Source organism: Pezoporus wallicus, unplaced genomic scaffold, assembly GCF_028554395.1.
Source record: "Pezoporus wallicus isolate ANWC-B61680 ecotype Strahan unplaced genomic scaffold, APGP_CSIRO_Pwel_v1 contig_11546, whole genome shotgun sequence".
Lineage (NCBI taxonomy): Eukaryota > Metazoa > Chordata > Aves > Psittaciformes > Psittacidae > Pezoporus > Pezoporus wallicus.
The window spans coordinates 374,996-398,532 of record NW_026639324.1 but is presented as its reverse complement, the minus strand read 5'-3'; the positions used below and the strand labels follow the sequence as shown (position 1 = coordinate 398,532).

At 64.9% G+C, this 23,537-nt stretch overlaps 5 protein-coding genes across 9 annotated transcripts in view; 3 read left to right on the top strand and 2 right to left on the bottom strand.

Moving 5' to 3' along the window:
- Positions 1-23,537, bottom strand: part of BAIAP2 (BAR/IMD domain containing adaptor protein 2) — a 140,662-nt gene that overhangs the window by 53,404 nt on the left and 63,721 nt on the right. The gene's annotated exons all lie outside the window — the stretch shown is intronic.
- Positions 580-1,011, bottom strand: NDUFAF8 (NADH:ubiquinone oxidoreductase complex assembly factor 8). The gene is made up of 3 exons (XM_057414257.1): positions 898-1,011; positions 708-818; positions 580-640 (listed from the first exon to the last, which is right to left on the bottom strand). Exons 1-3 carry the CDS (start codon positions 976-978, stop codon positions 620-622), a joined length of 213 nt encoding a protein of 70 aa, XP_057270240.1. The 5' UTR covers positions 979-1,011; the 3' UTR covers positions 580-619.
- Positions 1,115-5,079, top strand: TEPSIN (TEPSIN adaptor related protein complex 4 accessory protein). Its single transcript, XM_057414260.1, has 13 exons — positions 1,115-1,207; positions 1,273-1,345; positions 1,470-1,561; positions 1,636-1,729; positions 1,835-1,902; positions 2,017-2,095; positions 2,410-2,478; positions 2,852-3,058; positions 3,136-3,310; positions 3,566-3,679; positions 3,841-3,919; positions 4,034-4,168; positions 4,442-5,079. Exons 1-13 carry the CDS (start codon positions 1,115-1,117, stop codon positions 4,913-4,915), a joined length of 1,752 nt encoding a protein of 583 aa, XP_057270243.1. The 3' UTR covers positions 4,916-5,079.
- On the top strand, positions 6,588-20,010 carry CEP131 (centrosomal protein 131). 5 transcript variants are annotated; one of them, XM_057414233.1, is made up of 26 exons: positions 6,588-6,783; positions 7,331-7,416; positions 7,555-7,669; positions 8,053-8,171; positions 8,451-8,564; positions 8,677-8,841; positions 9,182-9,299; positions 10,032-10,148; positions 11,100-11,268; positions 11,409-11,509; positions 11,610-11,789; positions 13,037-13,228; positions 13,369-13,506; positions 13,844-13,969; positions 14,069-14,185; positions 15,385-15,414; positions 16,421-16,523; positions 16,745-16,946; positions 17,189-17,296; positions 17,451-17,568; positions 17,740-17,814; positions 17,901-18,043; positions 18,223-18,400; positions 18,480-18,676; positions 19,778-19,838; positions 19,916-20,010. In XM_057414233.1, exons 1-26 carry the CDS (start codon positions 6,607-6,609, stop codon positions 19,988-19,990), a joined length of 3,324 nt encoding a protein of 1,107 aa, XP_057270216.1. In that variant the 5' UTR covers positions 6,588-6,606; the 3' UTR covers positions 19,991-20,010. The 5 variants fall into 5 exon arrangements, with proteins under 5 accessions (XP_057270216.1, XP_057270215.1, XP_057270212.1 ...); XM_057414232.1 differs by having other exon boundaries at positions 13,034-13,228; XM_057414229.1 differs by having other exon boundaries at positions 12,995-13,228.
- SGSH (N-sulfoglucosamine sulfohydrolase) overlaps positions 21,721-23,537 on the top strand; it is a 291,535-nt gene continuing 289,718 nt past the window's right edge. The window contains exon 1 of the mRNA XM_057414249.1: positions 21,721-21,726. The gene's annotated coding sequence lies outside the window, so the exon portion shown is untranslated. The remainder of the gene's footprint in view (positions 21,727-23,537) is intronic.

Genomic DNA, 23,537 nt, shown 5'->3' with positions numbered 1-23,537 from the left:
GCCTTAACCCTCAGGGCTGTCCCCGTGGTACAAAGTTGCTCCTCCATGACGCTGGCCCAAAGCACAAGCAACGCAGCCGGCATCCAGTGCCGCTCCATGGGGAGCTGGATCCGGATCGGCCCCTTCTTACGTGTGGGCAGAGTGAGGGTCACCCCTGCCCGTGTGTGTTGGCGTGAAGCCTCTGCGTGCACACAAAGGACCAAAGATGCTCCCGACATTCCCATGGGCATCCCAAGCCGGGCGGGAAGGCAGCGGGAGCTACCAGGACCGGCTTGTATGGGATGGAATGCTGGGGGGGTGGAGGGAGGCTGAGCCAGTAATAATAAAATCAGCTGAAGCATTTTGATTTACATTCTCTTATTAAATAGAAACCAGCGGCTGCAGCCGCAGGCCGGGTTTATGCTTTGAGGACGTTTCGCTGTTGAGAGAAGCAGGAGCTCCCCCGGAGCCGGAAACGGGGCTGGACCACGGGATGGAGAGCGAGGAGAGGCCGAAGGGGCTCCGGGAAGCGGCAGCTCCCGCCCGGGTCTCGGTCCCCTCCGGCAGCTCCGGTGCCGGACGCCCCGGGCCGGGTTTGTCTCCGGTGCGCGGCTGGGGGGGCGCCGGGGCCGGCACCGCCTCACTTCGGCGTCGCCTTCGCCTGCAAAGAGCCGCGGTTCAGAGCGGGCCGAGGCCCCGCAGCGGGACCGGGACGGGTCGGGACCCACCGCCCGCGCGAAGCAGTCCCGCAGCGCCCGGAACTCCTCCAGACACGAGTCCCGCCGCAGCTCCGCCGGCCCCGCCGCCGCCGCCGCCACGCACCGCCCGTAGGCAGCTGCCTGCAGGGAACGACACGGAGCGGCTCCCACCGAGCCCCCCTCACCGTGACCGGTCCCGGTCCCCCCGCCGCGGCCCCACCTGCTCCCCGCAGCCCGACAGCAGCGCCGGGAAGCGCCGCAGCCGCGCCCGCGCCCGCAGCCACACGCCCTGGCCCGACATGGCTGCTGCCGCCTCACGGCCTGGGCGCCGCCATAGTGGTACAGCAGCGATTGGCTGCCTGAACTGCTCGTCACGGCGATGAGCGCTCTGATTGGGAAGCGACGAACGCCCGCCCCTCCGGCTCGCTGATAGGAGAATGGTGCGCCAATCAAAGAGCGCTGGATCTCTGATTGTGTGCTGGAGGAAGGTCGTCCTCTCGCCCTTCTCGGGTTGGACAGATCGGCTCTTCGTAAGCGCGGATTGGCCAAACGCGGCCCCGACCCCCGAGCCCCTCCCGATTGGCTTGTCCCGCAGCTGCCGCTGCTGCTCAGGGGCACCGCGGACGACGACGCGCCCTGCCCCGGGTACCTGTTCGAGGAGATCGCCAGTATCCTTCCATGGCCGGGCGGGGGGTCCCGGGAGCGGGGGAGCGGGGGTCTTAGAGCCGGTGTCAGGCGGGGAAGGGGCCGCGGTGCCAGGCGTGGGGAGCAGGATCCTTCACCGGGCCGCAGAGATCTCGCACGAGTCGGCCGGCAGCAGCCAGTGCCTGCTGGAGTTCCTGCTGGGCCGGCTGCAGAGCGGCTCCTGCCACGTCAAGCTGAAGGTACGGGGGTGCGGAGCCCCGGCGCTGGGTGCTGGGCCCTGCCGGGGCAGCCGTGACCCCCGCTCCGCCCGCAGGTGCTGAAGCTCCTGCTGCACACCTGCGCCCAGGGCTCCCCGCAGTTCCTGCTGCAGCTGAAGGGCAGCGCCTGCTTCATCCGGGAGGCCGCAGGTAACGGGGCCCGGAGGGAGGCTGAGCTCTGGCCGGGGCCGGGGTCCTGCCCCGGGCTTGGAGCCGGGTCACCCCCCCCAGCGCTCCCCGCCTCGGTCCTTGCAGTGTTCACTGGGCCCCCAGACCCCCTGCACGGCAACAGCTTGAACCAGAAGGTCCGTGTGGCCGCGCAGGTGAGCGTCAGCCCCGCTGCCCGGGCTCTGTGCGGGGCTGCAGGGCGGCTCTGCCCCCAGACCCCACGCAGGGCTCCCTGCTGCTCCCCAGCCCTCGCTGCTCTCTCCCGGCAGGACTTGGCCACGCTCCTGTTTTCGGATGCGCCGCTGCCCCCGCCCGCTGCCCCCTCTGCCCGTCCCCTGCCTCCCGCGGGTGAGTGCAGCCCCGCGGCCCTGTCACCGCCATGGGCACGGTCCCTTTGGCTGGAGCTGCGGGTGTGCAGAGGGTCCCCCGGCCAGGGGGGCTGTAGGGGTGAGGACAGGGTGCGGTGAGGGCAGCGTGCTCCAGCCCTGGTGCTGGGCACTTGGCTGCTTCCCCTGCCCCACTGTGGGCCCCCTCATGTGGGGATATCCCATAGCTCTGAGGGAGCAAAGGGGCACTGCCCTGCACCCAGCTCCTCCCCTACACTTCCAAAGGTGGGAGCAGCAGTGGAGGGTGACCCTGTTTGTGCTTTATGGCTCCCCCAGGCATGGGCTCCAGCTCCGGCCCCTGCGGCTCCTTGCAGGGATTTGGCTACAGCACTGAGAGAAGCTCTGGTGAGTCCTGGTGCTGCCCCGTGTGAGTCCCCTGCTCGGTCCCTGCTGCAGCCCTGGGTCCTGCCTGGGCACAGAGCAGGCTCCCAGCATCCGGTGACACCTGCATGGTTACTGGTTGTCAGTGGGTGTTCATGGGTGGCTCTGCTGTGTCATTCCCTGCTGGGGGGGGGTGTGTGACAGGGTGCTGGGAGGCCGGCCCGTCCCTGGGGCCCATCCCGGTAGCTTCCAGGTTTCCTCACCCTTCCATACCCAGCCACACGTCTGCTCTGTGCCAGGGGTGCTCCTCTCTGCGGGGAGTCCCCACTGTCCCCTGCAGGGTACTGGGTGCCCTGGGGCTCTCCTGGGAATCACCTCAAGGCTTGGCTGTGCCCAGGTTCCCCAGGGGAAGCCCTGCTCAGCACCATCCAGCGCGCGGCCGAGGCTGTGGCCCACGCTGTGCTCCCGTCCCCGGGGGGGCACCGGCCACGCCACGGGGACCTCCACGAGGACACCTACGAGCCCGTGAGAGCCCCGTCACCGCCCCGGAGCCCCGCCACGGCCGGGAAGCCACCAGCAGCCACCGCAGCGCACGGCACCCGGGGTAGGTCCTGGGGGGCTTGGTGGGGAGGGGGGTTCCCTGTGTGGGGCTGTCATCGTGTCCCCGCTGTGTCCCTGCAGTGAGGCACCAGCCGGGGCTGGCCGGAGGAGGCTGGGAGGAGGCAGACAGCGGGCACAGCTCCCAGGACTCCTCGCAGGGCATCGGGGACCTGAGCCGCACCTCGGACTCCTGCAGCAAATCGGGCAGCGACAGCCACTGCGGAGCCAGCCGGGAGCTGAGCCAGGCGGCCGAGAGGTGGGAGCGGGGCCTCGGGGGTCCCCTTCCCCTGGGGCCCTCCGGGGTGCTCCCCTCATCCCCAGGAGCGGTGCCCCCTCGTTTTCCACACCGTTAATCCAGAGGCTCTGGTCTGTTCCTCCTGGGATGTGCAGAGCAAGGGGCAGGGGGGGTGTTGGGGGGGTTCCCAGCCTGCAGGAGGGTGTGTGTGTGGGGGGGTCTGCACTGGAACCCCAGGGCTGGCTCCTGTCCCCACCAAGGCATGTCCTGGTGCAGGGTGGACGCTGACAGCCTGGGTGACTGCGTGCGGGAGGTGAGCCTGGTGTCAGCACTGACCCGCGGAGCCAGGGTCTTCCTCACCAGGGAGGAAGCACAGCACTTCGTCAAGGAGTAAGTGCCCCGAGTGCCCCATGGGTGCTATGGGGCTGGGTGGGGAGCACTGCGGGGTGCTCACCCCCTTGGCTGCCTTCACATGGACCTTGGGGCTGAAATGCAGGGGCGGGTGGGGCGGGGGGGTCCCAGTGCTGCCGTAACCCCTATCCCATGGCCAGATGCGGGCTGCTGAACTGCGAGGTGGTGCTGGAGCTGCTGAGCCGGGCGCTGCAGGACCCCAGTGACAGCGTCCGCATGGTGAGCGCGGCGCGGCCCCTCTGTGCCCCCCCACTGCCTGCGGGGTGCCCGGTGCTGCCTGCGGGGTGCCCGGTGCTGCCCGTCCCGGCTCAGCCGCGCTCTCTCCTCCTGCAGAGGTCCATGGCTGCCATCTCCTCCCTCATGTGCTCGGACCTGCTCTCCCTGGACCAGATCTTCGCCGTGACGCGGCAGCAGCTGCAGCAGCTCAGCCAGGGCAGCCCCGGCCCTGTCGCCAACCGAGCAACAAAGGTGACTCTTGGGGTGTCCCCATGTCCCCTCCCCAGGGCAGTTTCCAGGCAGTGGCTTTCCCATCCTTGGAGACACCCAGCCCTTGGGAAGGGCTCCATGTGTGTGCCAGGGGGGTGGGCATTGTCCCTCTCTCCCAGGAGCAGGGAGCCTGGAGGATGTGATCCTCAAGAGCCAGGTCTGGACCCCAGGGCAGCCCCTAGTGGGAAAGGGCTGGGCTGTGTCCTCCTCCCGATGCCGTTCTCATTCCAACCCCTCCCACTCTTCTCCTTGCAGATCCTGCGGCAGTTCGAGGCTCTCTGCAGGGGCCACCCCTCCCCAAAGGGCACCCACCCGGACTCGGAGCCTTCTGGCCTCCCCCCGGGCTCAGCCCCGTGCCCCGGGGACCTGCTACTGGACATCCCCCCGCTGCCCGGTGAGAGCATCCTCACCCCGCTGAGCGCAGCCCCACTGCCCGGTGCCTGCAGCCAGGAGCCAGGGGTGGAAGCAGAGACCCTTGGGCAGCCCGGTGCCGCGGTGCCAGCCGGTCCCTGCGGGCAGGAGGCGGTGAGCAGGGTGCTGGGGGATGCAGCGGGTGCCCCTGCACTGTCCCGCAGCCTGTCCCTCTTTGCTGGCATGGACCTGGTGGCTCCTCCCGGTGCCGTGCTGCGCCAGGACTCTCCCCTGCCAGAGCCGCGGGCACCGTCCCAGCCCCACATGGACACGGAGGGTGAGCAGCAGCCGTCGGCCTTCGCCTTCCTCAACATGTAGCTGCTGTGGGGCTCCCGGGGGGCTGCGGGGGCTTTGCCCTCCCTCCCTGCGGGGGCTGTTGTGCCATAGCCCTATGGGCTTGGTGGGAAGGGGGCTCGATCCCCCCAGATTCTGCTGTGGCACCCTGGGGAGAAGCAAAGAGCAGCCCCATGTGCCCTGTCCACCGGGACGAGGGAAGGGCGCTGCTGGGGGGACACACGGTGAGCTCTGGCCACCGTGGGCAGGTTGTAACGTTTCTTGAGCTGCTTTTGTTGCCAAAAGCCCCCGTTTTGGGCTGGCAGAGGGGAACGGTGCTGGCACTGGGCTGGAGATGTGCCAGAGCCCACTGGGGCTCACTTGGGGGGGGGCTTAAGGCACCGATGCAGTGGGGCCGGGACCCACCAATAAACCCCACACTTGGCTCTGGGAGCTCGTGACTTCTTGCGCCGTTGCTGCAGCCTGACCTGAGCTTCCTTGTGCCCCATGGGGCCCCTGCCCCACAGCTGCCTCTGCCCCATGCAGCAAGGGGCAAGCCGCGTCCCAAGCCCCGCCCTTCTCGCATAAGCTCCGCCCCTCGCCTAATCACATTGGCTCGCTCTTGCTAGGCCACGCTTCCCTCCTTCAGGCCACGCCTCATCGCCCCACCCTCCTCCCGCCCCTTTTTCCTTCTCAGCCTATCCCCACTCTCCTTTTCGCCCCGCCCCTTTCTTCCCATTGGCTGCCTCCTCCCTCCACCGCCCCTCAGTGGCCGGGGCGGGGCGCGTGGCAGCGGCAGGAGCGGGTGAGGGGCCGGGGCCTGCTCTGAGCGGGGGCTCCGGGTACGGCGGGGGCCGGGAGCGGGCGAGCCTCGGGTGCGGCTCCGGCTCCGGCTCCGGGCCCTCCTCCTCCTCCGGGTCCTCTTCGCTGCCTGGAGCCCCTCGGCCGTGGGGCCTCTGCTGTGTGCGGCCGGGGCGCTGGGGGTCGTGGGGGCTGTGGGGGCCTCGGCTTGGGCCTGGATCCTTGGGGTCCCGGGTGCCCGGGGCTGGGCTCTGCGCTGGAGCCCTCTGTGCCGGCGGTTTGCATCGGGAGCCTTTTGTTTACCGGCGTTGCTGGAGCCCGCGGCATTGCCAGGGCCGCCGAGGCGGGGGGGGGACTCCGCTGGCAGCATCCGGAGGGGATGGGGATGGGGACGGGGACGGGGACGGCCGCTGGTCGGAGGGGGGCAATGGGGTGAAGCCGTGAGCGTGCTGCGGGCGGAGCTGGGGAGGGCTCGGCTCTCCCTATGGCTGCTTCTGGACGGCTTCGTGCAGAGGCTCGGAGCGTTCGGTGCGGGAAGGAGCCCCCAGGACGATGCTTGCCCAGCATCCCTGCGCGGTGCAGGGCACTGGGGCAGCTGAGCCCGGCCTTAAGCAGGAGAGGATGCTCTGGACTCATCCTCCTGCAGCCGTGCTCTGGATGGAGTGAAGGAGCCCGGGGTGGGCAGCGCGGCTTTTGTCCTTGTACTCATCCTGCTGGCCCAGGGACAGGCGGGTGCGGGTCAGAGCGGTGCGGAGCTCATCAGGAGCCTCCTCAGGCCTGTGCTCGGGGCTCTCTGGCGAGTGGGAACGCAGAGGGAGGTGTTCTGTCCCCTTTGGAAGCAGTTACGGCAGCGGGGAGCGGGGCTGGGTGCTCGCCCCACACCTTCACTCCTGCCTCTGTGCTTTGCTTCCAGGGCTCCTTCCTCCTGCCGGAGCATGAAGAGCGCTCGCAGCAGCTCCTCCTGCCAGGGCGCTGGTGCTGCCGGCGTGGATCTGAGCCTCACCGGCTTCCCCGCGCCGGTGTCGCGGCGTCCCGGCAGCGCGTCCCCGGCCAAGCCCATGGCGCGCTCCATCTCGGTCACTGCCGACAGCAAAGCCAAGAGGAACGCTCCGGTGAGGCCTTCATCCCCCCGCAGCACGGGCCCCGGCTGCCTCCATGGGTGCTGCTCTGCCTGCCGCTGGGCTGAGCCGGGGCTGGGAGGTGGCAGTGGGGGGGGTCCTGGAAGCGTGTAGCACATCCGTGTGTTCGTGGAGAGCTTTGGGAGGGGAGAACTGGGCTGCTCCAGGCTCCGGGTGCTGCGGTGCTGTGCTCTCCCCAGATCTGGTCACCCTCAACAATAAGCTGCTCGTTGGGTCTCTTCTCAGTGATTTAATGCGTGCAAAAGAGCAAGTAGGGAAGCATCAGGCTTCACTCTTTTCCCTTTGCCTTTCACCTCCCTGCACTGATTTCCTTCTGGGGATTCCCATGTTCCTGGCCTCTTCTGGGGGATGCTGCAGGCTCCCCGCGAGGGAGCGAGGTGGCCTTGCTCTCTGCCTCCGGCTGAGGTTGGGGGTACCAGAGCATCGTGTCGGGGCTGCGCGAAGGGCAGCGCTACCCCAGCGCCGTTTCAGGATGCCCGACTCGCAGCGGGGCTGCTGAGCTCAGCTCTCTCCTCCGCAGGAAGATGCAGGGTCCCGGGCAATGAACAACCTCCGGAGGTCCAACAGCACCACGCAGGTCAACCAGCGGGTGAACAGCGCGCGCAGGTACCGGCGGGTGACCCCGTGCAGGATGAGAGCCTTGTGCAGGATGAGAGCCCCGTCCTGTTGCTGCTTGTCTGCATGCAGCATTCACTGCAGAACACGTGTTCTCTCCTCTCTGCCTTCCCTGGCTTCGTGCTGAAGCTCCGAGCAGGCAGGAGACTTCCTGACTTTCCTCGAGGGCAGTTCTGGGGGCAGAAGGAAAGGGTCGAGCGTGAGCAAAACCTGCCCGGAGAAGAGAACCACGTGGAACATCTTGGTGAGGACGGTGGCTGCAGCAGCTCTGCTCACCTGGGAGCTGCTTTGCTTTGGTTTGGTTTGGTGGAGGAGTGGGAGGGTTTCCCTAGACCCAAGGATAGGGTGGTCCATCCGTGGTGGCCAGGCTGCTCCTTCCTCAGCCTGCACTCAAAGCTGGCACTGTTTGAATGGCCAAAGTGCTCCAGCCTGTGCTGGCCTTGCTCTGCCCCAGGGCCTTTGTCCCATCACCTCCATGCTTCTGGCAGAGGGCGGCAAAGCCTCGAGGCTGCTGTGCTTGGAATGGAGGTTTCTTTTGTGGGGAGAAAGTGGGCTGTGAGGGAGGAAGTGTTTCAGGACATGGGGCTGGTGCTTTGCCTGCACTTACCTCCTGCTGGCTGCATGCAGGATGATCAACCACGAGCGTTCCCAGGCCCCTCCGGTGCCCGCAGCATTGAGCCACCAGCAGGCATGAAGAGGAAAGAGGCCACCATGCTCCTGGCAGCCAACTTCACTGCAAACAACAGGTAAGAGAGGGACCCTTCGGGGCCAGGAGACTTGAGCCAAGGCTGTGTGTGAAACAGCCCAAAGAGCTGGCTCTTAGGTCCGCTTGGGCTGTGTCTGTCCGGGCATCAGGTAACGGCTACCAAGCAGTGAGCCCTGGGGAGCCTGCTCCTCACCCTGGGAGATGCCCCAGATGGTCACGGGTGGGTTGGGGGTTACAGTGGAGGGAGCATCCATTGCTAGTGCATGATGTTCCCTTCGGATCCGGCAAGTCCAAACTCCTCTTCTGCTCTCCACAACAGGAGCAACAAGGGCGCGATGGGCAACTGTGTCACCACCATGGTGCACAACAACTACTCCACCACGGAGAAGGGCCCTGCGCCCAAGAGCTCCAACCAGGCACCCAGCTCCCTCAAGTAAGTGCGGTGGGGTCCTGGCTGGGAGGCTGCGCTGTCCCCCCCCGCTCACGTGCAGGTGTGCCGTGGGATGGGGCAGGATGGAGCCAAGTCACTTTGTGTTCTGCCGTAGCAATGTTGTCAAAGCGAGCTCCAACGAGGATGGGGAAAGCAGCTTCGTGAAGTCGCAGAAGAATTTCTCCAGCAACAACATCATGACCCGCAACAACAACAACAGCAGCAGCAGCAGCAGCAGCCTGCCCCGGAGGAAGGAGGTGACCGAGGAGGAGGCAGAGAGGTGAGGCAGAGCCGGCGCGTGGCCTGGGAACAGGCAGGAGGATGGTGCCAGGCAGAGGGCAAGCCCCAGGGGAGCTGGAGCTGGTTTGTTCGTGCCCTGTGGGGCGTCAGGTTCAGGAAGGGTCCCTCTGAGAGCAGACGCAGGGGCTGCTTTCCCCTCCCCATCCCTGCTCGTTGAGCCTTGTCATCCAAGGCACAATTCCTGCCTCCCCCAGGTCAGTCCGTGTTGTTGGGGCAGAAGTCCCGGTGCTGTGGGTGAGCAGCCGCGCTGTGCCGCAGCAGCATGGGTGGCTGATGCCAAGCAGGACGTGGGGCTGTGCTGAGCCTCCTCCTCCCCACAGGTTCATCGAGCAGGTGAACCTGGCCGCTGTCACCATCCAGCGCTGGTACCGGCGCCACTCGCAGCGGCACAGGGCGGCAGCCGCGGCGCTGGGGCGGTTGCTGGCTTCCCAAAGGGAGGTGAGTCCTGTCTGATCCGTACAGCATGGACCCTGCTGACACCCGTGCCCCTCGCCTCACTGCTGGGGACTCTCAGTCCCTCCATCAGAGACCTGAGCCATCCGGATGAGGGGTTTGGCTTTGCCTGTAGCCAGCCCCTCGCAGACCAGAGAGCCAGGGGGGTCCTGTCCCTGCAGAGATGCGCTGGTGCTTTAAGGCACAGCCCGGGTTTGGCTCCATGGGTCGCTCAGGCCGGGTTCAGCACCACACGGCCCCGTTCTGCAGCTCCCGCAGCCACAAGCAGGCGGGTGCTTGGCACCAGCAGCCCAAATGTGCTGAACTCTCGTTGCCTCGGGTGGCCAGAGGAGGGAAGCCCTGTCTGGGCTCATCCCAGTGATCCAGGAACCCGTTGGCTCCTTCAGGAGTGACGCCTCATCCGCAGCTATTTGTGTTTTTTGTGTTTAATTATTTATCCCAATACTGAAAAAGTTCTGTAGCTCTTGCATGTGAGAGTCTATTTTTAGGCCTTGTCTCCTCCATAGTTTCAGACCCAGATGACTAATAATTGCATTTAGTATCTATAGAAAATAAGCTGCTCTAAAGCAAAGCTTTCCTGAGGGTTCTTCACCTGCGTGGAGGGGAAGGCTGTGGCGATGGGAAGCCTGGATGTGGGGTGACCTCGGGTGCATCGGGCCCTTCCCCGCTCCTCTGCTGTGGGCGGTGGTAACGGTTTGTGCCCCCCTTCTCTGGAAGGGAAGGCAGCAGCACATGGAGGAAGGGAATATCCTGGATTTGCAGCAGAGGAAGGACGAGGAGCGCCGGCAGATCCGAGAGGAGAAGGCGCGCCTGGCCCGCCGTGCTGCCATCCAGGTAGGGACGAGGCGAGGAGCCCGTGGCCGCAGGGCACTGTTTGTTGGCGAGGCAGCGCGAGGGCCCCGGCCCTGCATCCCTGTGCGCTTAGCACAAAGCAGGATTAGGGCCAGCCTTGGGAATGGAGTGCTCCCTGTGGAGATGGAGGTGCTGTGGAGCAGCTCCTCGCCGTGCTCCTGCCAAGCCTTGGCAGCTCATCCGCAGCGCGCTGCTTTCCCTCTAGCTTCTGGGGGAAAGGGTGACCCTGTGGAACGGGGACACTGGGACTGCAGCCCCTTGGAGCAGCTGGGAAAGGGATGCCCCTCCGGAGCGGGGTCCCTCCAGGGTGGGCTGAGGCCGCTCCGTGCTCTTGGCGGGGAGCCCCTCGCCATCTGCGCCGTGCTCTTGCAGCAGGGAAGGGCTGGTGCTGCTGGGGCGCAGAGGAGGGGCTGGCACGGCCCTTGGGCTGTTCCGTGTCGGCTCCTCGTGCAGCTGAAGATGTTTCAGAGCCCAGTTTCTCTTTGCCCTAAATGGAATCGCCTTTCGGTGGGGCCGTGGGGAGCCGCCGAGCAGCTGGAGGAGAGCAGAGGGCTCCAGCAGCCTCGCACACACGTGCTTGTGCCTGCAGGGACTCCCCAAGGCTGGGCTGGGGCAGCCCCTGGGGCCCTGCGGCAGCGCTGGGCCGTGCAGTGCTTGGCCCTCGGGATGTGGAGGCTCTCACCGAGCAGGAGAGGTCCCTGAGCAGGGGCATGTGAGCAGCCCTTGTGCACATGTGGAGCTGGCAGGAGCCTGAGAGCCCTGAAGAGCAGAGCTCTTCTGTTGTTCCTGTGCTCTCCCTTCCATAGAGCTGTCCTTGTTAACCCTTCACAGCAGCCGGGTGGGTTGTTGCTTCTCGCTTGCTAGCACTTATAGGTACGTGTCAAAGCACAGCGTGGGCTGGGCAGGACGCTGATGGCTTGTGTGTCCCTGCAGGAGCTGCACCAGAAAAGGGCCCAAAAGGCTTTGGATGCAAAGTGCTTGGCAGAAGAAGAGCTTGCTCTGGTGAAGGAGAGCAGAAGGGTGGCAAAGAAGAAGGCAGCCAAGCCTGCTTCTGCAAGGAACGTCAGCCCAGCCAGCAGTGTCACCAAAGCCAACAATGCTGGTGAGTCCCTGCTGCAGGTCTCGGATGCTCTGGAGCCGTGTGTGATGTGAGGGGAGAGGAGGATGGAGGAGCAGCTCTCCAGGAGCTGCTTTGAAGGGGCTGCGTGTTGCAAGGGCCTGAGAACACTCTGGTTCCTGCAGGGGCCAATTTCCATCCAGGAGCTGCAGAGCCAGAAGAAAGCGGCCCCACAGACCCTGGCTCTGTGCCCCCGCAGGATCCAGGGGCAGAGGAGAAGGTGCAGGTGGGTCTGGACGAGCCTTTCTGCTGGGGCAGCTTTGGAGCCTCCATTGACTTCTAGAAAGGTCCAGCAAACTCACTGCAAGGTGGTGTCCTGTCCCCAGGATGCGAGCTCCAGGGAGATGGGTGGAGATGACCTGGAGACGGTGACTGCTGCCAGCAGGTCTCAGTCCAAAGTCACTCTCAATGAGCTGCTGGACACACTCAGGCTGTTGGAGGAAGAGCCTGAGCTGCTGCCCCCACCGAAGCTCTTCAAGAAGGACAGATATGCCTGGATAGATGGGGTGAGCAGCGGGCTCAGCCTGGTTACATCCACCCCTGGGCACCAACAGCTGCCTGCTGAGGGCAGGCTCCCCCATGGGCTGCCTCCTCCGGCACTGCTGTGTGGTGGAGGGGGAGAAACACAGTGGGGTCACTACCAGAGAAGGTGCTGGGGGGGGGTTTGAAGGTGCTGGGGGGTTTGAAGGTGCTGGAGGGGTTTGAAGGTGCTGGAGGGGTTTGAAGGTGCTGGAGGGGTTTGAAGGTGCTGGAGGGGTTTGAAGGTGCTGGAGGGGTTTGAAGGTGCTGGAGGGGTTTGAAGGTGCTGGAGGGGTTTGAAGGTGCTGGGGGGGTTTGAAGGTGCTGGGGGGGTTTGAAGGTGCTGGGGGGGTTTGAAGGTGCTGGGGGGGTTTGAAGGTGCTGGGGGGGGTTGAAGGTGCTGGGGGGGGTTGAAGGTGCTGGGGGGGTTGAAGGTGCTGGAGGGGTTTGAAGGTGCTGGGGGGGTTGAAGGTGCTGGGGGGGTTTGAAGGTGCTGGGGGGGTTGAAGGTGCTGGGGGGGTTGAAGGTGCTGGAGGGGTTTGAAGGTGCTGGGGGGGTTGAAGGTGCTGGAGGGGTTTGAAGGTGCTGGGGGGTTGAAGGTGCTGGGGGGTTTGAAGGTGCTGGGGGGTTTGAAGGTGCTGGGGGGGTTTAAGGTGCAGGGGGGGGTTGAAGGTGCTGGAGGGGTTTGAAGGTGCTGGAAGGGGTTTGAAGGTGCTGGGGGGGTTTGAAGGTGCTGGGGGGGTTTGAAGGTGCTGGAGGGGTTTGAAGGTCCTGGGGGGGGTTGAAGGTGCTGGGGGGGTTTGAAGGTGCTGGGGGGGTTGAAGGTGCTGGGGGGGGTTGAAGGTGCTGGGGGGGGTTGAAGGTGCTGGGGGGGTTTGAAGGTGCTGGGGGGGTTTGAAGGTGCTGGGGGGGGTTGAAGGTGCTGGGGGGGGTTGAAGGTGCTGGGGGGGTTTGAAGGTGCTGGGGGGGTTGAAGGTGCTGGGGGGGTTGAAGGTGCTGGAGGGGTTTGAAGGTGCTGGGGGGGTTGAAGGTGCTGGAGGGGTTGAGTTTTGTGCAGCCAGGGCTTGGGTCTTTACAAGGAGAAGCAAACCCATGCGAGGGCTGTGATGGGACTGGGGTTAGCACAGGGGGTAGGGCTGGTTACTGGGGTGCAGTGGGAGGACTGGGAAGAGCCAGCAGCTCTTGTGCCAAGCCTTCCCCCAGGCGCTCATTCGGAGCTGTGTCTGCCCAGCAGGAGCCCGGCTCCAATTCCCTGACTGCGGATAACCTGGAGAAGTTTGGGAAGCTGAACCACTCCCCGGGGGTCCCCGAGGATGGGGCCCTGCTCTCGGAGGCCAAGCTCCAAAGCATCATCAGCTTCCTGGATGAGATGGAGAAGTCGGAGCAGGAGAGGCCCAGGTCGGCTGCCTCTGCCACGCAGCGGGAGGTGAGCACAGGAGCACGAGCCCATCTCTGTTGGATGGGGGTCAGGACCCTGGTTGGCAGGCGGGGGGGGGATCTCCTGCCTCCTTGTCCTGGTTCCAGGTGATGCCCACCGTGATTTAATCCCTTTGCTCGCTGTGGCAGGGTCTCCTCTCGGAGGAGGATCTGGCCCACTTGGAGCAGGCTTCGGCTGTTGCCACGGAGGTCACCAGCTCCATCATGAGGCTGAAGCTGGAAGTGGAGGAGAAGAAGCGAGCCATCAGCCTGCTGCAGACCGCCCTGGTGCGTGAGCCCCGGCTGCTCGCTTCCTGGGAGTGAGGCCTCGGAGCCCTCAGCACGTATTGCTTCAGAGCACAAGACCAGGGCTAACCCCGTGTGTCCCCAGTGAAGCAGTGCAGTGCTCCTGGGCTGAGCTCCCTGCTCCTCTGTCCCCTGGGGGTTTGGAGTTCCTGCTGACAGCAGGCAGGAGGTGTGAGTGCCAGACTTTGATTTAGCTCCGTTCCTCCTTGTTCTGGCCCAGCAGTGCCTTCCAGGTTCAGGAGATACCTTCTGTGCACGTGGGGTAGGTGTAACGTCTCCTTCTAACATCTTGTGGCTCTTCCTTCCTTACATCCAAAAGGCTCAGCAGAGGGAACTGAGTGTCCAGCACGTCAAACAGACCGAGAAGGATCTTGGCCACCAGCTCAGGCTGCAGAGGGAACAGTATGAGGCAGCTATCCAGAGGCACCTGGCCTTCATCGACCAGGTAATCCTTCATCCCTACTCAGAGTTGCACTTCTGGAGCCAGAAGCTGAGGTGGCTCCTACCCTGCCCCCCTGCTGGTGCCTTTTCTTCCCCCGGGCAGCTCATCGAAGATAAGAAGGTGCTGAGTGAGAAGTGTGAGGCCGTGGTAGCTGAGCTGAAACAAGTGGACCAGAAGTACGGCAAGAAGATCACCCAGATGCAGGAGCAGCACGAGCTGGTGAGGGGATGGGGAAGGGGGGGAGCAGGGAGAGGAGATGTGCCATGGCCAGAGTCAGTTGGTTTTGCTCAAGTGGGGTTTGTCCCCCCTTGTTGGGGTCCTGTTGTTCTGGGGAGCCCTTCTCTGTGCACAGAAGGTCTGTGGCACCCACAGAGCTCTCCCTTGGCTCCCCCAGGAGGCTGCTGTCTTCTGCCACCCAGAGCCAGACGCATGGGACTGGGAGGCAGTGCTGGCTCCCAGGGGCTCTGCTTGGGAAGACCCTTCCCACCCATCCTGCTGTGGGCAGAGCTCCCTCCTGGCTGGGGGTTGCTCAGGGCACCTCACTTTGGCAGGGGTGGAAGCAGGCGCTGGCACAAACCCCATTCCCCAGAGGAATTTGTACCTCTGTCTGCGTCTTCCTCAGCTGGGAACAGGGATGCTCTCGGAGCTAAATGGGGATAAGGGGACATGGGATGTACAAGCAGTAGTCACAGCGCTCTGTGGGTTTGCTGGGCTGTTCCCTGACCAGCTCCCACGCTGGGGATCATGCAAAGAGTTCCCACAGACACAGCTCAGCTCGCCCTGTGCCCTGGCAGGGAGGCAGCACCTCCGGCTCCCAGCTCAGCCCTGGGCTCATCCTGGCTCTGCTGCCTGCTCCCTCTTGGCCTTGCAGCAGAGCTCATGCCCGGGGCTGTGGAGTGTTTGCATTGGTCTGAGCCTGTTCAGAGACACACTCGTGCAAACACAGCCAGGGCTCACTTGGCCCTGCTGAGCCCAGGCAGGGGTTAGAAGCCAGCACAGTGTGCTGGGTGCCTGAAGGGCCCCCTTCCCACAGCTAGTCAGGGCTGGTTTTGCTGCTGCAGCCTGTGTGGGGCTGAGGAGGTGCCTCATTCCCTCTCACTCCCACTCACAGCAGGGCAGCAGCGCTGGGAGCAGCCCAGGACCCCTCTCTGCTCTGTGGCCCCTTCATTGTCCCTGTTCCTGGCTCTGCCATGTGGCTCCCTGCCTCCTCTGCATGGTGGGGATGTTTGTTCCTGTAAGGGTCCCCTGGTCACCAGAGCAGGCTCCTGACCATGCATGGGCTCCCTGCCCCTCATCCGCCCTGCCCGTGGCTCTCTCATACACCTGGCTGCTTGGCTTTGCCTCTCCGCCATCTCCCCTCTCCCCCATGACTCTGTGGTTCCCCTTCTCTCTCCATCCCCTCCTTTCTTTCTCCCCAGGTCTGGCGCACTTTGGGCCCCTTTTCCCAGGTAAATGTGGTCTTTGCTGTGGTTTTGTGCTTCTGCTCTCCCTCCCTGACCCACTCCAGCTCCGCAGGTGCCTGCAGGCAGCAGGGCTGAGCTGGGAGCTCCGCACTCAGCAGCAGGGTCAGTCCATGCAGGAGCCCCATCTCCTCAGGCCCCGTGCTCAGCTGCTGCCTTCAGGCTGTCCCAGTCTTCCTGTGCTCATTTCCTGCCCTTTTTTCCCCCTAATGGGCACCCCCCTGCTATTTCCTGCTCCTCTGCACCGTGGCCAGGTTACGAGCTCCTGGGTGTCCCATGTCCTGCGTGCAGACATCACCTACCCATGCTGAAACAGAGCCGTCTCCGGCCAGGCTGGTGCTCCCATTGGCCTTCCTCACTAGGAACCCCAGCACAGAAATACGTGGTTGAGTGCTTTGACTGGCTTTTGCTGATGGGAGCATTGGGGAAGAGCTCTGTGGGCAGCAGGGCTTGGGTGTTCCTCCAGCTTTTCTGCTGGAGAGGAGAGCTGAGGAGGTAAATGCAGGCAGAGGAGGAAGTGCAGCCTTTGGGTCATGCAGGAGCTTGGTCTGTGGTGGTACCATGGGGTTGGGGGTCCCTGTCTGTCTGTTCCGCTCTCAGAGGGGCTTCCATGCCAGGGAGAGGGAAGGCTGGAGGAGAAAGCATCTTCACCCGTGACCCTGTGTCTGCTCACAGCCAGGCTGCCCTGCGCACAGGGCCTGTCAGCAGCCCCACATTCTCCTCTCCGTAGGTGCTCTCATACCTTGGCCAGCCTCTGCTTTCCCAGGGGTTTTGCTCTTTTTCCCCCATGCCCAAGGTCTGTGGCAGCAGCAGCCCCGTCCCACGACGGGAGAAGGCACGGGGAGAGCTTACGGCTGCTTCTCTGGACTGGGAGAACGTGCCTGGCCCTTCTGCGTGGCTCCGGCTGCCTGCTCCTGCCTGCAACCTCCTCCTCGCTAGCCGGGCTCTCCTCCCCCAGCTTCTCACTGATGTTTTCTCCTGTGCTTCCAAACAGGAGCTCAAGAAGCTGAAGGAGCTGATGAGCGCAACCGAGAAGATCCGGCGGGAGAAGTGGATTGATGAGAAAACCAAGAAGATCAAAGAGATCACTGTGAAAGGTTCGAGCACGTTCCCTCGCTGGCTGGAGCGGGGCTGCTGCCGGAGTGGAGTCACATCCGTGCCTGCAGAGGGCAAGGGAAACCCACGCGTGCCCATCCTCGTCTTTCACCAGCCCCTCTTTGCTGAGCTGATGCTCGCAGCCTGCTCCCCAGCTGGCCAAGGGCCCTGGTGATGGGCTCGGGACAGCCCTGAGCAGTAACCGTGGCTCCCGCTGCCGCAGGGCTGGAGCCGGAGATCCAGAAGCTCATCGCCAAGCACAAGCAGGACATCCGGAAGCTGAAGCTGCTGCACGAGGCCGAGCTGCTGCAGTCGGACCAGCGGGCGGCCCAGCGCTACGGCCGGCAGGCAGAGGAGCTGCGGGGGCTGCTGGAGAGGGAGAAGGAGGAGGAGAGCCTGCGGGAGCGGGAGCGCGCCCGGCAGAGGTGGGTCCCTGCGGCGGGGCTTGGGGCTGCTGGGCTCCAGCAGCCGTGCTCCTGCTGTTGGCAGCAGTTCATACCCGAGGGGAGCAGCCCCTTTCTCCCCAGCAGCCCCAGGTGGGACCCAGGGGCATCCTCCAGCATCAGAGCAGCTCCTGGTCGGCTGTGGAAGGGATGGGATGGGGCAAGGTGGGGAGCGAGTGAATGCCCAAAGCCGGGCCCACCCCTGAGGCTGCTCTGCCCCACAGATGTGAGCAGCAGCTGGAGCAGGAGGAGCAGGCCCTGCAGCAGCAGCGGCGCCGGCTCTATGCAGAGGTGGCTGAGGAGAGGGAGCGGCTCAGCCAGCAAGCAGCCAGGTGAGAGGGATGGAGAGAGCTGGGTTTGTCCTGGTGGGAAGAGGGCTGGGCTTGAGGATGGCCATGGGGAGCAGCCTGAGGAGGGGGCTGTGAGGCTGGGCTGCTGCAGGCGTCGGAGCTGCAGATGTTGGGAGCTGTGTCTGTGTGTGGGCAGGCAGAGAGCAGAGGTGGAGGAGCTGCGGCAGCAGCTGGAGGCCAGCAGCTCGGCCCTCACCAGGGCGCTGAAGGAGGAGTATGCCAAGGAGAAGGAGGAGCAGGAGAGGCGGCACCAGGTCTGGTTTTCCCCTCACCTCTGGGCCCTGGATTTGCTCTTCCTGGGTGTGAGCAGTCCAACCCCCAGCACAGGGCTGTGGTGACCCGTGCTGGCACCCCTGAGCCCCCCCCATCCACACCGGGATGGCGCTGGGGCTGCTCCAGGCTGAGCTCTTGTTGTCTCTCCGTAGGCAGAAGTGAAGGAGCTGAAGGACCGGCTGGAGATGGAGAAGCAGGCCTGGGAGGCGAGCTACGTGAAGAAGGAGGTAACGGCAAGGGCTGCCCTTCTCCAGCAGTGCCACCCTTGGGCTCTGAGAGGGATAGAGGCAGCGTCTGCCGTCCCTGTTCCCAGGAAGCCTGGCTGCTCTCCCGGGAGCGGGAGCTGCGGGAGGAGGTGAAAAAGGAGAGGGACAAAGAGATCGAGCTGGTGATCCGGCGCCTGGAGGCCGACACGTCCTTGGCCAGGGAGGAGTGTGAGAGGGCAGCAGAGAACCGGTGAGAGGGAGAAGGGAGCCTGCGTGCCCCAGCTCCGTGCCCCAGCTCCTCGGGGTGGGGGGGAGCCCTTCCCCTGCTGTCCCCGCAGCATCTCTCCGGTGAGCTCGGGGTGTGAGCCATGGAGGTGGCTGGGGTGCTCCTGGCAGCACCGGGCTGAGCCTGCGTTTTCCTCCCATTAGGATTAAGAGGATCCGGGATAAGTATGAGGTGGAGCTCCAGGAGCTGGAGAGATCGGAGCGGAAGCTGCAGGAGCGCTGCAATGAGCTGAAGGGGCGGCTGGCAGAGCTGGAGGGGGACAGCATCCGGCTGCAGGGGCTGCTGAAGCACAAGGAGCAGGAGGTGGAGGAGATCCGCAAGGTGAGCGCGGAGCCGAGCCTGCCTCTGTCCCCTGCATTGCCCCCTCGGTGCCTCCATGCCCCCTCTGCCCCTGCTGCAGCTGCGGGACGAGCTGGCCCAGGAGCGGGGCGGCCTGGCCGAGGTGATCCGGCAGGAATTCAGCGACAGGCTCGTGGGGCTGGAGGAGGAGAACAAGCGGCTCAAGGCGGAGATGGCGGAGATGAGAACCCGGCAGCGCCTGGAGCTGGACAGGCTGGAGCAGGAGAAGGACAAAGAGCTGGAGGAGGTTCACAGGAGGTGGGGCTGCCCAGGCTGGGCTCCTGGCTGGGGCTGCGGGTGCAGAGCTCCTGCAGCGCTGCATCCTCAGGGCAGGATGGGCAGCAGGGCCTCACCCGCGCTGCCGGCTCAGCCACCCCGAATCCTCTGCCCCCTGTGACTTGCTCTGGGGCAGCCTTGGCCCCGGGGCTGCTCCCTCGCGTGCCTGAGGCCACAGCAGCTGGAGCAGTGCGCGGGGCCCCTGTGGGAGAGGCCAGTGGGGCGCAGCTCTGGGGTGGTTCTTTAGCAGCCAGGCTCATGGTCAGCTCCTGCAGGGTTCTGCTGTGGGTACCGCAGAGGTTCAGGGGTGCCCCCAAAGTGCCCTGGGGCTGCGGGCTGTTGGCTGTGGTGCTCGGCTCCATCCTGTGCTCGGTGTGGAGATGGTGCTGGGCGCCAGGCTCCGTGTCAGGCACTGACATAAGGCTTCCTCTTCCCTGGTGTCTGCCTGTGGAGGAGGAATTTTGCAAGTGAAAGGAGAATGGGAAGGGGAAGTGCAATGTCTCCTGCGGGAGCTGTGCCTGCGTGGTGCAGAGCCCTCCCTCCTGCGCTGTCTGTGCAGAGCTGCTCGAGCAGGGAGGCTGTTGGAGCGCACATGGAGCTCGCTGGCTTTCCTGGATCCTGCTCAGGGATTCCCGCTGCCTGAGAGCCAGGCTCATACCTTGAGTGTGAGATAACAAGGATCCCCTTTCTGCTCCCGTCCCTTGTGTACAGCCTGGCAAAGGTTGAAGCAAAGCCTGATGCTCTGGGAGCTGGGGGGAAGAGTCCACCCATGAGGCAGCAACCGTGGCCTTGAGAAATGGGAAGAAACTTAAAATCCCCTCCCTGTGGTGCTGTTAACTCACTCCTGTGAGGCTGATATCCCCTTCTTCCTATAGCTGACTCCATCCCAAACTACACAGTGCTCACCAAGGGGGTTAGGATGCTTCTAATGTATAATAGCCCCGGAGCTGCTGCTCTTTGGCTTGCTGCAGCGCCTGGAGGAGAGGGACTGCACTCCCCAGTGCTGGAATCACCCTTCTGGGGCATGGGGCCAGCCCATGCTTGGTGCTGGGCTCCTCAGCCCCTCTGTGTGCCTCTGCTCAGGGTGAAGACAGCGGTGCTGAGGAAGGAGGAGAGCGTGAGCAGCCTTCGAAGGCAGTACGAGGTGAGTGTGGGGCTGGCTCTGCCCCGGGTGCTGCGGCTCTGCCCTGGGTGCTGTGAGCTCTCCCTGCTCTCTTGCAGGCAGCCGTGCAGCGAGCCACGCGCTTGGAAGCCCTCCTGGAGCAGCAACGCAAGCAGCTCCTGACCCCCAACTGAGTGCTTGGGTGCATGGGGCCGGGCCCTCCCTCTGCCGCAGCCCCGTGCCGGTGCTGGTGCCAGGGGCTCAGCAGCCTCCATGCGTTCAGGGGTTGTGGTCTCAAGATAAATCTGTGCTGGTTTCTACGGCTGTTGGTTTGGTTTGTGTCCCCTGGGAACAGGGGAAGCCTCTGCCCTGCTGGCATCCAGCACTGCTCTTTCTTTGTCCCTCCCATGTGTAGCGGTGCCAGGGCATGAGCTGCTCTTCCTCATGGTGCCACCCTCCCTCCCTCTGTTCCTGCAGCCCGAGCCCTTCCCCGTGGCAGGAGCCTCCTCTCGCCGGGTTTTTGAGGCTGGGATCCTGCTGTCAGCCAGCGCCCTTCACCAGCCGGGCCGGGGCAGGATGTGGTCCCGCAGCCTCTGCTACCTGCCCGTCTCTCATCGCCTGGCACAGCGAGGGGAAGCACCAGGGCCGGGCCGGCCGCATCTGTTTCCTCTCGGCAGGGAGCGTGCGGCTGCTCCTCCGCAGCCCGTTCCCTCCGAGGAGGCTGGGGCTCGGCGCGGGGGGGAGCAGATGTTTGCTCATCCCGATCCCAGGGTCTTTCCCATCCGCTCCGCTGGGCCATGTGGGGTGGGCTGCGGGCTCCTTCCCCCCCCCCGGCAGCGCTGCCAGAGCCCCCTTCCCCCCGGAGCCACAGGATGAGGGGTGGAGGGACCCGTTGTCAGCCCAGGAAGCTTCTGAGGAGCTTCGGTGCTTCCCGGTGCTGGCATTTGTCCTGGCACGGGGTGGTGCGGCCCCGGGTCAGCCCAGGGTGCTGCTCACGTTAGGGGTGCTCGGGGGCCCGCTCAGCTCCTTTCCCTCCTGGAACGTGTGCACTGCCGGTGTGGCTTCCCCCTCCGCAGGCTGCCCCTCTGCCATCCCGGCAAGGGAGGAGCCCTCATCCCCTTTTCCCGGGAAAGGCCGGGCACGGAGCTCGTTCCGCTGTTGTTGCTCTTTCTAACGAGCGTTTCCTGAGCACCGCTTCCGTCCTCCGCCCCTTCCCAGCTCTGCTCGGGCCACCCTGAGCCTTCTGCTGCCATCTCCTGCTCCCGGCCCCCGGCTCTGCCGTGAAATCAAAGCTGCCCTGGTTACGTTCGTTTAACCGTGAGGAATGCGGGGCGGGAGAAGAGGGGGTGAACCCCGTCCCTGCCTCTCCTGGGGGGCTTGTGCCCTGTTGACCCTATAGAGGATGGCAGCACCCTCTGCCCCATCTGGCATCACTGGCGGTGGGGTGAGCACCCATGCGCGGTCCCCGCTGTGCCATACATGCCTGGCCATGGGACTCGCTCCTCCAGCCTCCTCCCAGCCCTGCCTCTCCCCAGCGTCACCCGGGCTAATTTCTAGGCCAGTGCCCGGTTCAGGCATGAATAAATCAGTGCCGTTGCATAACCAGGATGCAGATTTTCACCGGATGGATGCCTGCGCCCCGCTGCCGCGCCGGGGTCGCCACACACCGGGGCTGCCACCAGCCCTAGCCCTGGACTCAGAAGGGCCGTTTGCTGTTGTGGTTGTAGCAGGCTCTGCTGAAGAGCCCCAGTCAAGGACCCTGGTTCCCAGCCCCGGGATGAGCAGAGGAGCCCCTTGGCTCCCGGGAAGGAGGTCAGGAGCTCAAGGGGCCTTTTGGCAGCCGCCGCACAGAGATCGCGGCTCAAGCTGGTGTCTGCCCCGGGAAGGATTAACCACGGCCCCAGACGGAGCAGCGGGAAGCCGGAGCGGGGTAATCGCTCCTGCTAATCTGGATGCGGTGCTGCTCGCCGGCCCGGCACGTGCTGGGATGCAGCCACGTTGTGCTTCTGGGCTCTGCTGGGCTGGGACCGTCCCTGCTGCACCCCGGGTGATGCCTGGGGGGATCCGCGCTGGGGCTTTGGGGCTCAGCTCTGCTTTGGGATGTTCTCTTTCACAGCTATGTCAGGAATTGGGTGTGAGGAGGGCGGTTGGGGCGGTGGTGGGGTTGGGCTCCGTCCTGCTCCTGGCTACGTCAAACAGCTGCTGGGGCTGAGCACCGGGGCTGTCCCCTGGGCAAGCAGGGCGTGCGGGACCATGCCTGGGGCACCGGTGGAGATGGGGAGCCGAGTTGTGCCCTCCCAGGCCCATGAATCAGCTCATCCCTTACCTCATCCTCCAGCTCCATCCATACTCCAACCTCGACTTTGTCCTCCACCCCTCTCCTACTCACACGGGATGTGCTGGGCTCCTGCATGCCAGGTGGGATGGGATGCTGGGCACCAGTGCTGCCTCACTGGGGAGCTTCCCTGCCACCCCCAGCCACAACAGCCGGGTCCTTTCATCCCTTACCACCCACCAAAGCCACCACTGCCCATGGCCAGCATCAGGAAGGCCTCGAGCTCATCCTCCTCCTGCAGTCAGGACCGGCTGCATGTGCTCGGGTGCTGAAGGTGGTTGGTTGGCTGGGTGCTGGTGTGGGCTCTGCGCAGCCACCCAGGCTCACCGTGACTCAGCCGGTGCCAGCTCAGCCACATGAGGAGCGGGGCTTGGCTGTGCCGATGCCACCGCTCCAAGAGAGCTCAGATCCACCCGCAGCGAGCAGGCACCGTGCCGGGGCAGTGCCACGTTCACTTGGCTGCTTTGGGTGCTGGGAAGGGTCGGAGCTGCTCTGGAGCAGGGAAATATGGAGGTTTGGGAGAAGGAAGCTGGCTCCGGCTCCTGGGAACGTGTTTATTCTCCCAGCAGCCTGTAATTCTTCCAGGCCTGTGTCTATTTGCGGCAACGTGACATGTGCCGCGTGGTGTTCCCTGCGAGCTCCAGCCCTGCTGAAAAATTAATCGTGTACACAGAAATTTGGCTTTAAATACGAAATCCCCCTGTGGGGAAGGCGAGCCCGGGGCTAAGAGCTGAACCCTTGGCCTGGGTGTCTTGCAGCGGCCGCTCCCAGATGGGGTCTAAGGGATGGGGATGGGAAGGGACCATCCCAGGGATGGGGATAGGATGGGACCATCCCACTGTGACCCCGCAGCTTTGCTGGGGTGTCTGACGGGGGTTTGATCTTTAGAGCACCCTGGATCTGGAGGGTGCAGTCCCATGTGCCGGGGCTGGGGCGTCGAGCACATGAGGCCGGGCTGTGTGGTCCTGCCTAGTCCATGGGCTCCCGGGGCTGGATTTAGGGGCTGAAGTGCAGTGGTGGGGATGAGGGGTGTCCACCTGGGGTGTGGGGGACTGTGCTGGGGCTGTGGGGGGGGCACAGCTGCCCTTCCCATCCCCAGTACTGTCACTGGGTCCCGTCCAGCTCCAGCCGTCTCCTGCCTCCGGTGCCATCACCGAGTCCCGTCCAGCTCCACGCTGGACGCTTCTGTCCCCGGTACCCTCACTGGGTCCCATCCCAAGTCCCAGCCCCAGTCCCGGGATGCCCGGGGCGGGTCAGCACCGGAACAGCTCCGCGGGGCCGGGCGGGGACCCCCCCCCTTCGGGGGTCCCGGCTCCATTGCAGGGTCCCGGTCCCGTTGCGGGGGTCCCTGCGGGTTCCGTGCGCCCGCGGGGGGCGGGTCCCGGTGCGGGTCCCGGTGCTGCGGC

Excerpts from the sequence above, each read along its gene's own strand:
- NDUFAF8 (XM_057414257.1), bottom strand. The coding sequence starts at position 978 with ATGTCGGGCCAGGGCGTGTGGCTGCGGGCGCGGGCGCGGCTGCGGCGC. Across the intron at positions 819-897 it reads TGTCGGGCTGCGGGGAGCAG|GCAGCTGCCTACGGGCGGTG; the intron begins GTGGGGCCGCGG and ends CGTTCCCTGCAG. Across the intron at positions 641-707 it reads GGGACTGCTTCGCGCGGGCG|GCGAAGGCGACGCCGAAGTG; the intron begins GTGGGTCCCGAC and ends GGCTCTTTGCAG.
- TEPSIN (XM_057414260.1), top strand. The coding sequence starts at position 1,115 with ATGGTGCGCCAATCAAAGAGCGCTGGATCTCTGATTGTGTGCTGGAGG. Across the intron at positions 1,730-1,834 it reads CTTCATCCGGGAGGCCGCAG|TGTTCACTGGGCCCCCAGAC; the intron begins GTAACGGGGCCC and ends CGGTCCTTGCAG. Across the intron at positions 3,920-4,033 it reads CCAGTGACAGCGTCCGCATG|AGGTCCATGGCTGCCATCTC; the intron begins GTGAGCGCGGCG and ends CTCCTCCTGCAG.
- CEP131 (XM_057414229.1), top strand. The coding sequence starts at position 6,607 with ATGAAGAGCGCTCGCAGCAGCTCCTCCTGCCAGGGCGCTGGTGCTGCC. Across the intron at positions 8,565-8,676 it reads CAGGCACCCAGCTCCCTCAA|CAATGTTGTCAAAGCGAGCT; the intron begins GTAAGTGCGGTG and ends GTTCTGCCGTAG. Across the intron at positions 18,677-19,777 it reads CTGGAGGAGGTTCACAGGAG|GGTGAAGACAGCGGTGCTGA; the intron begins GTGGGGCTGCCC and ends GCCTCTGCTCAG.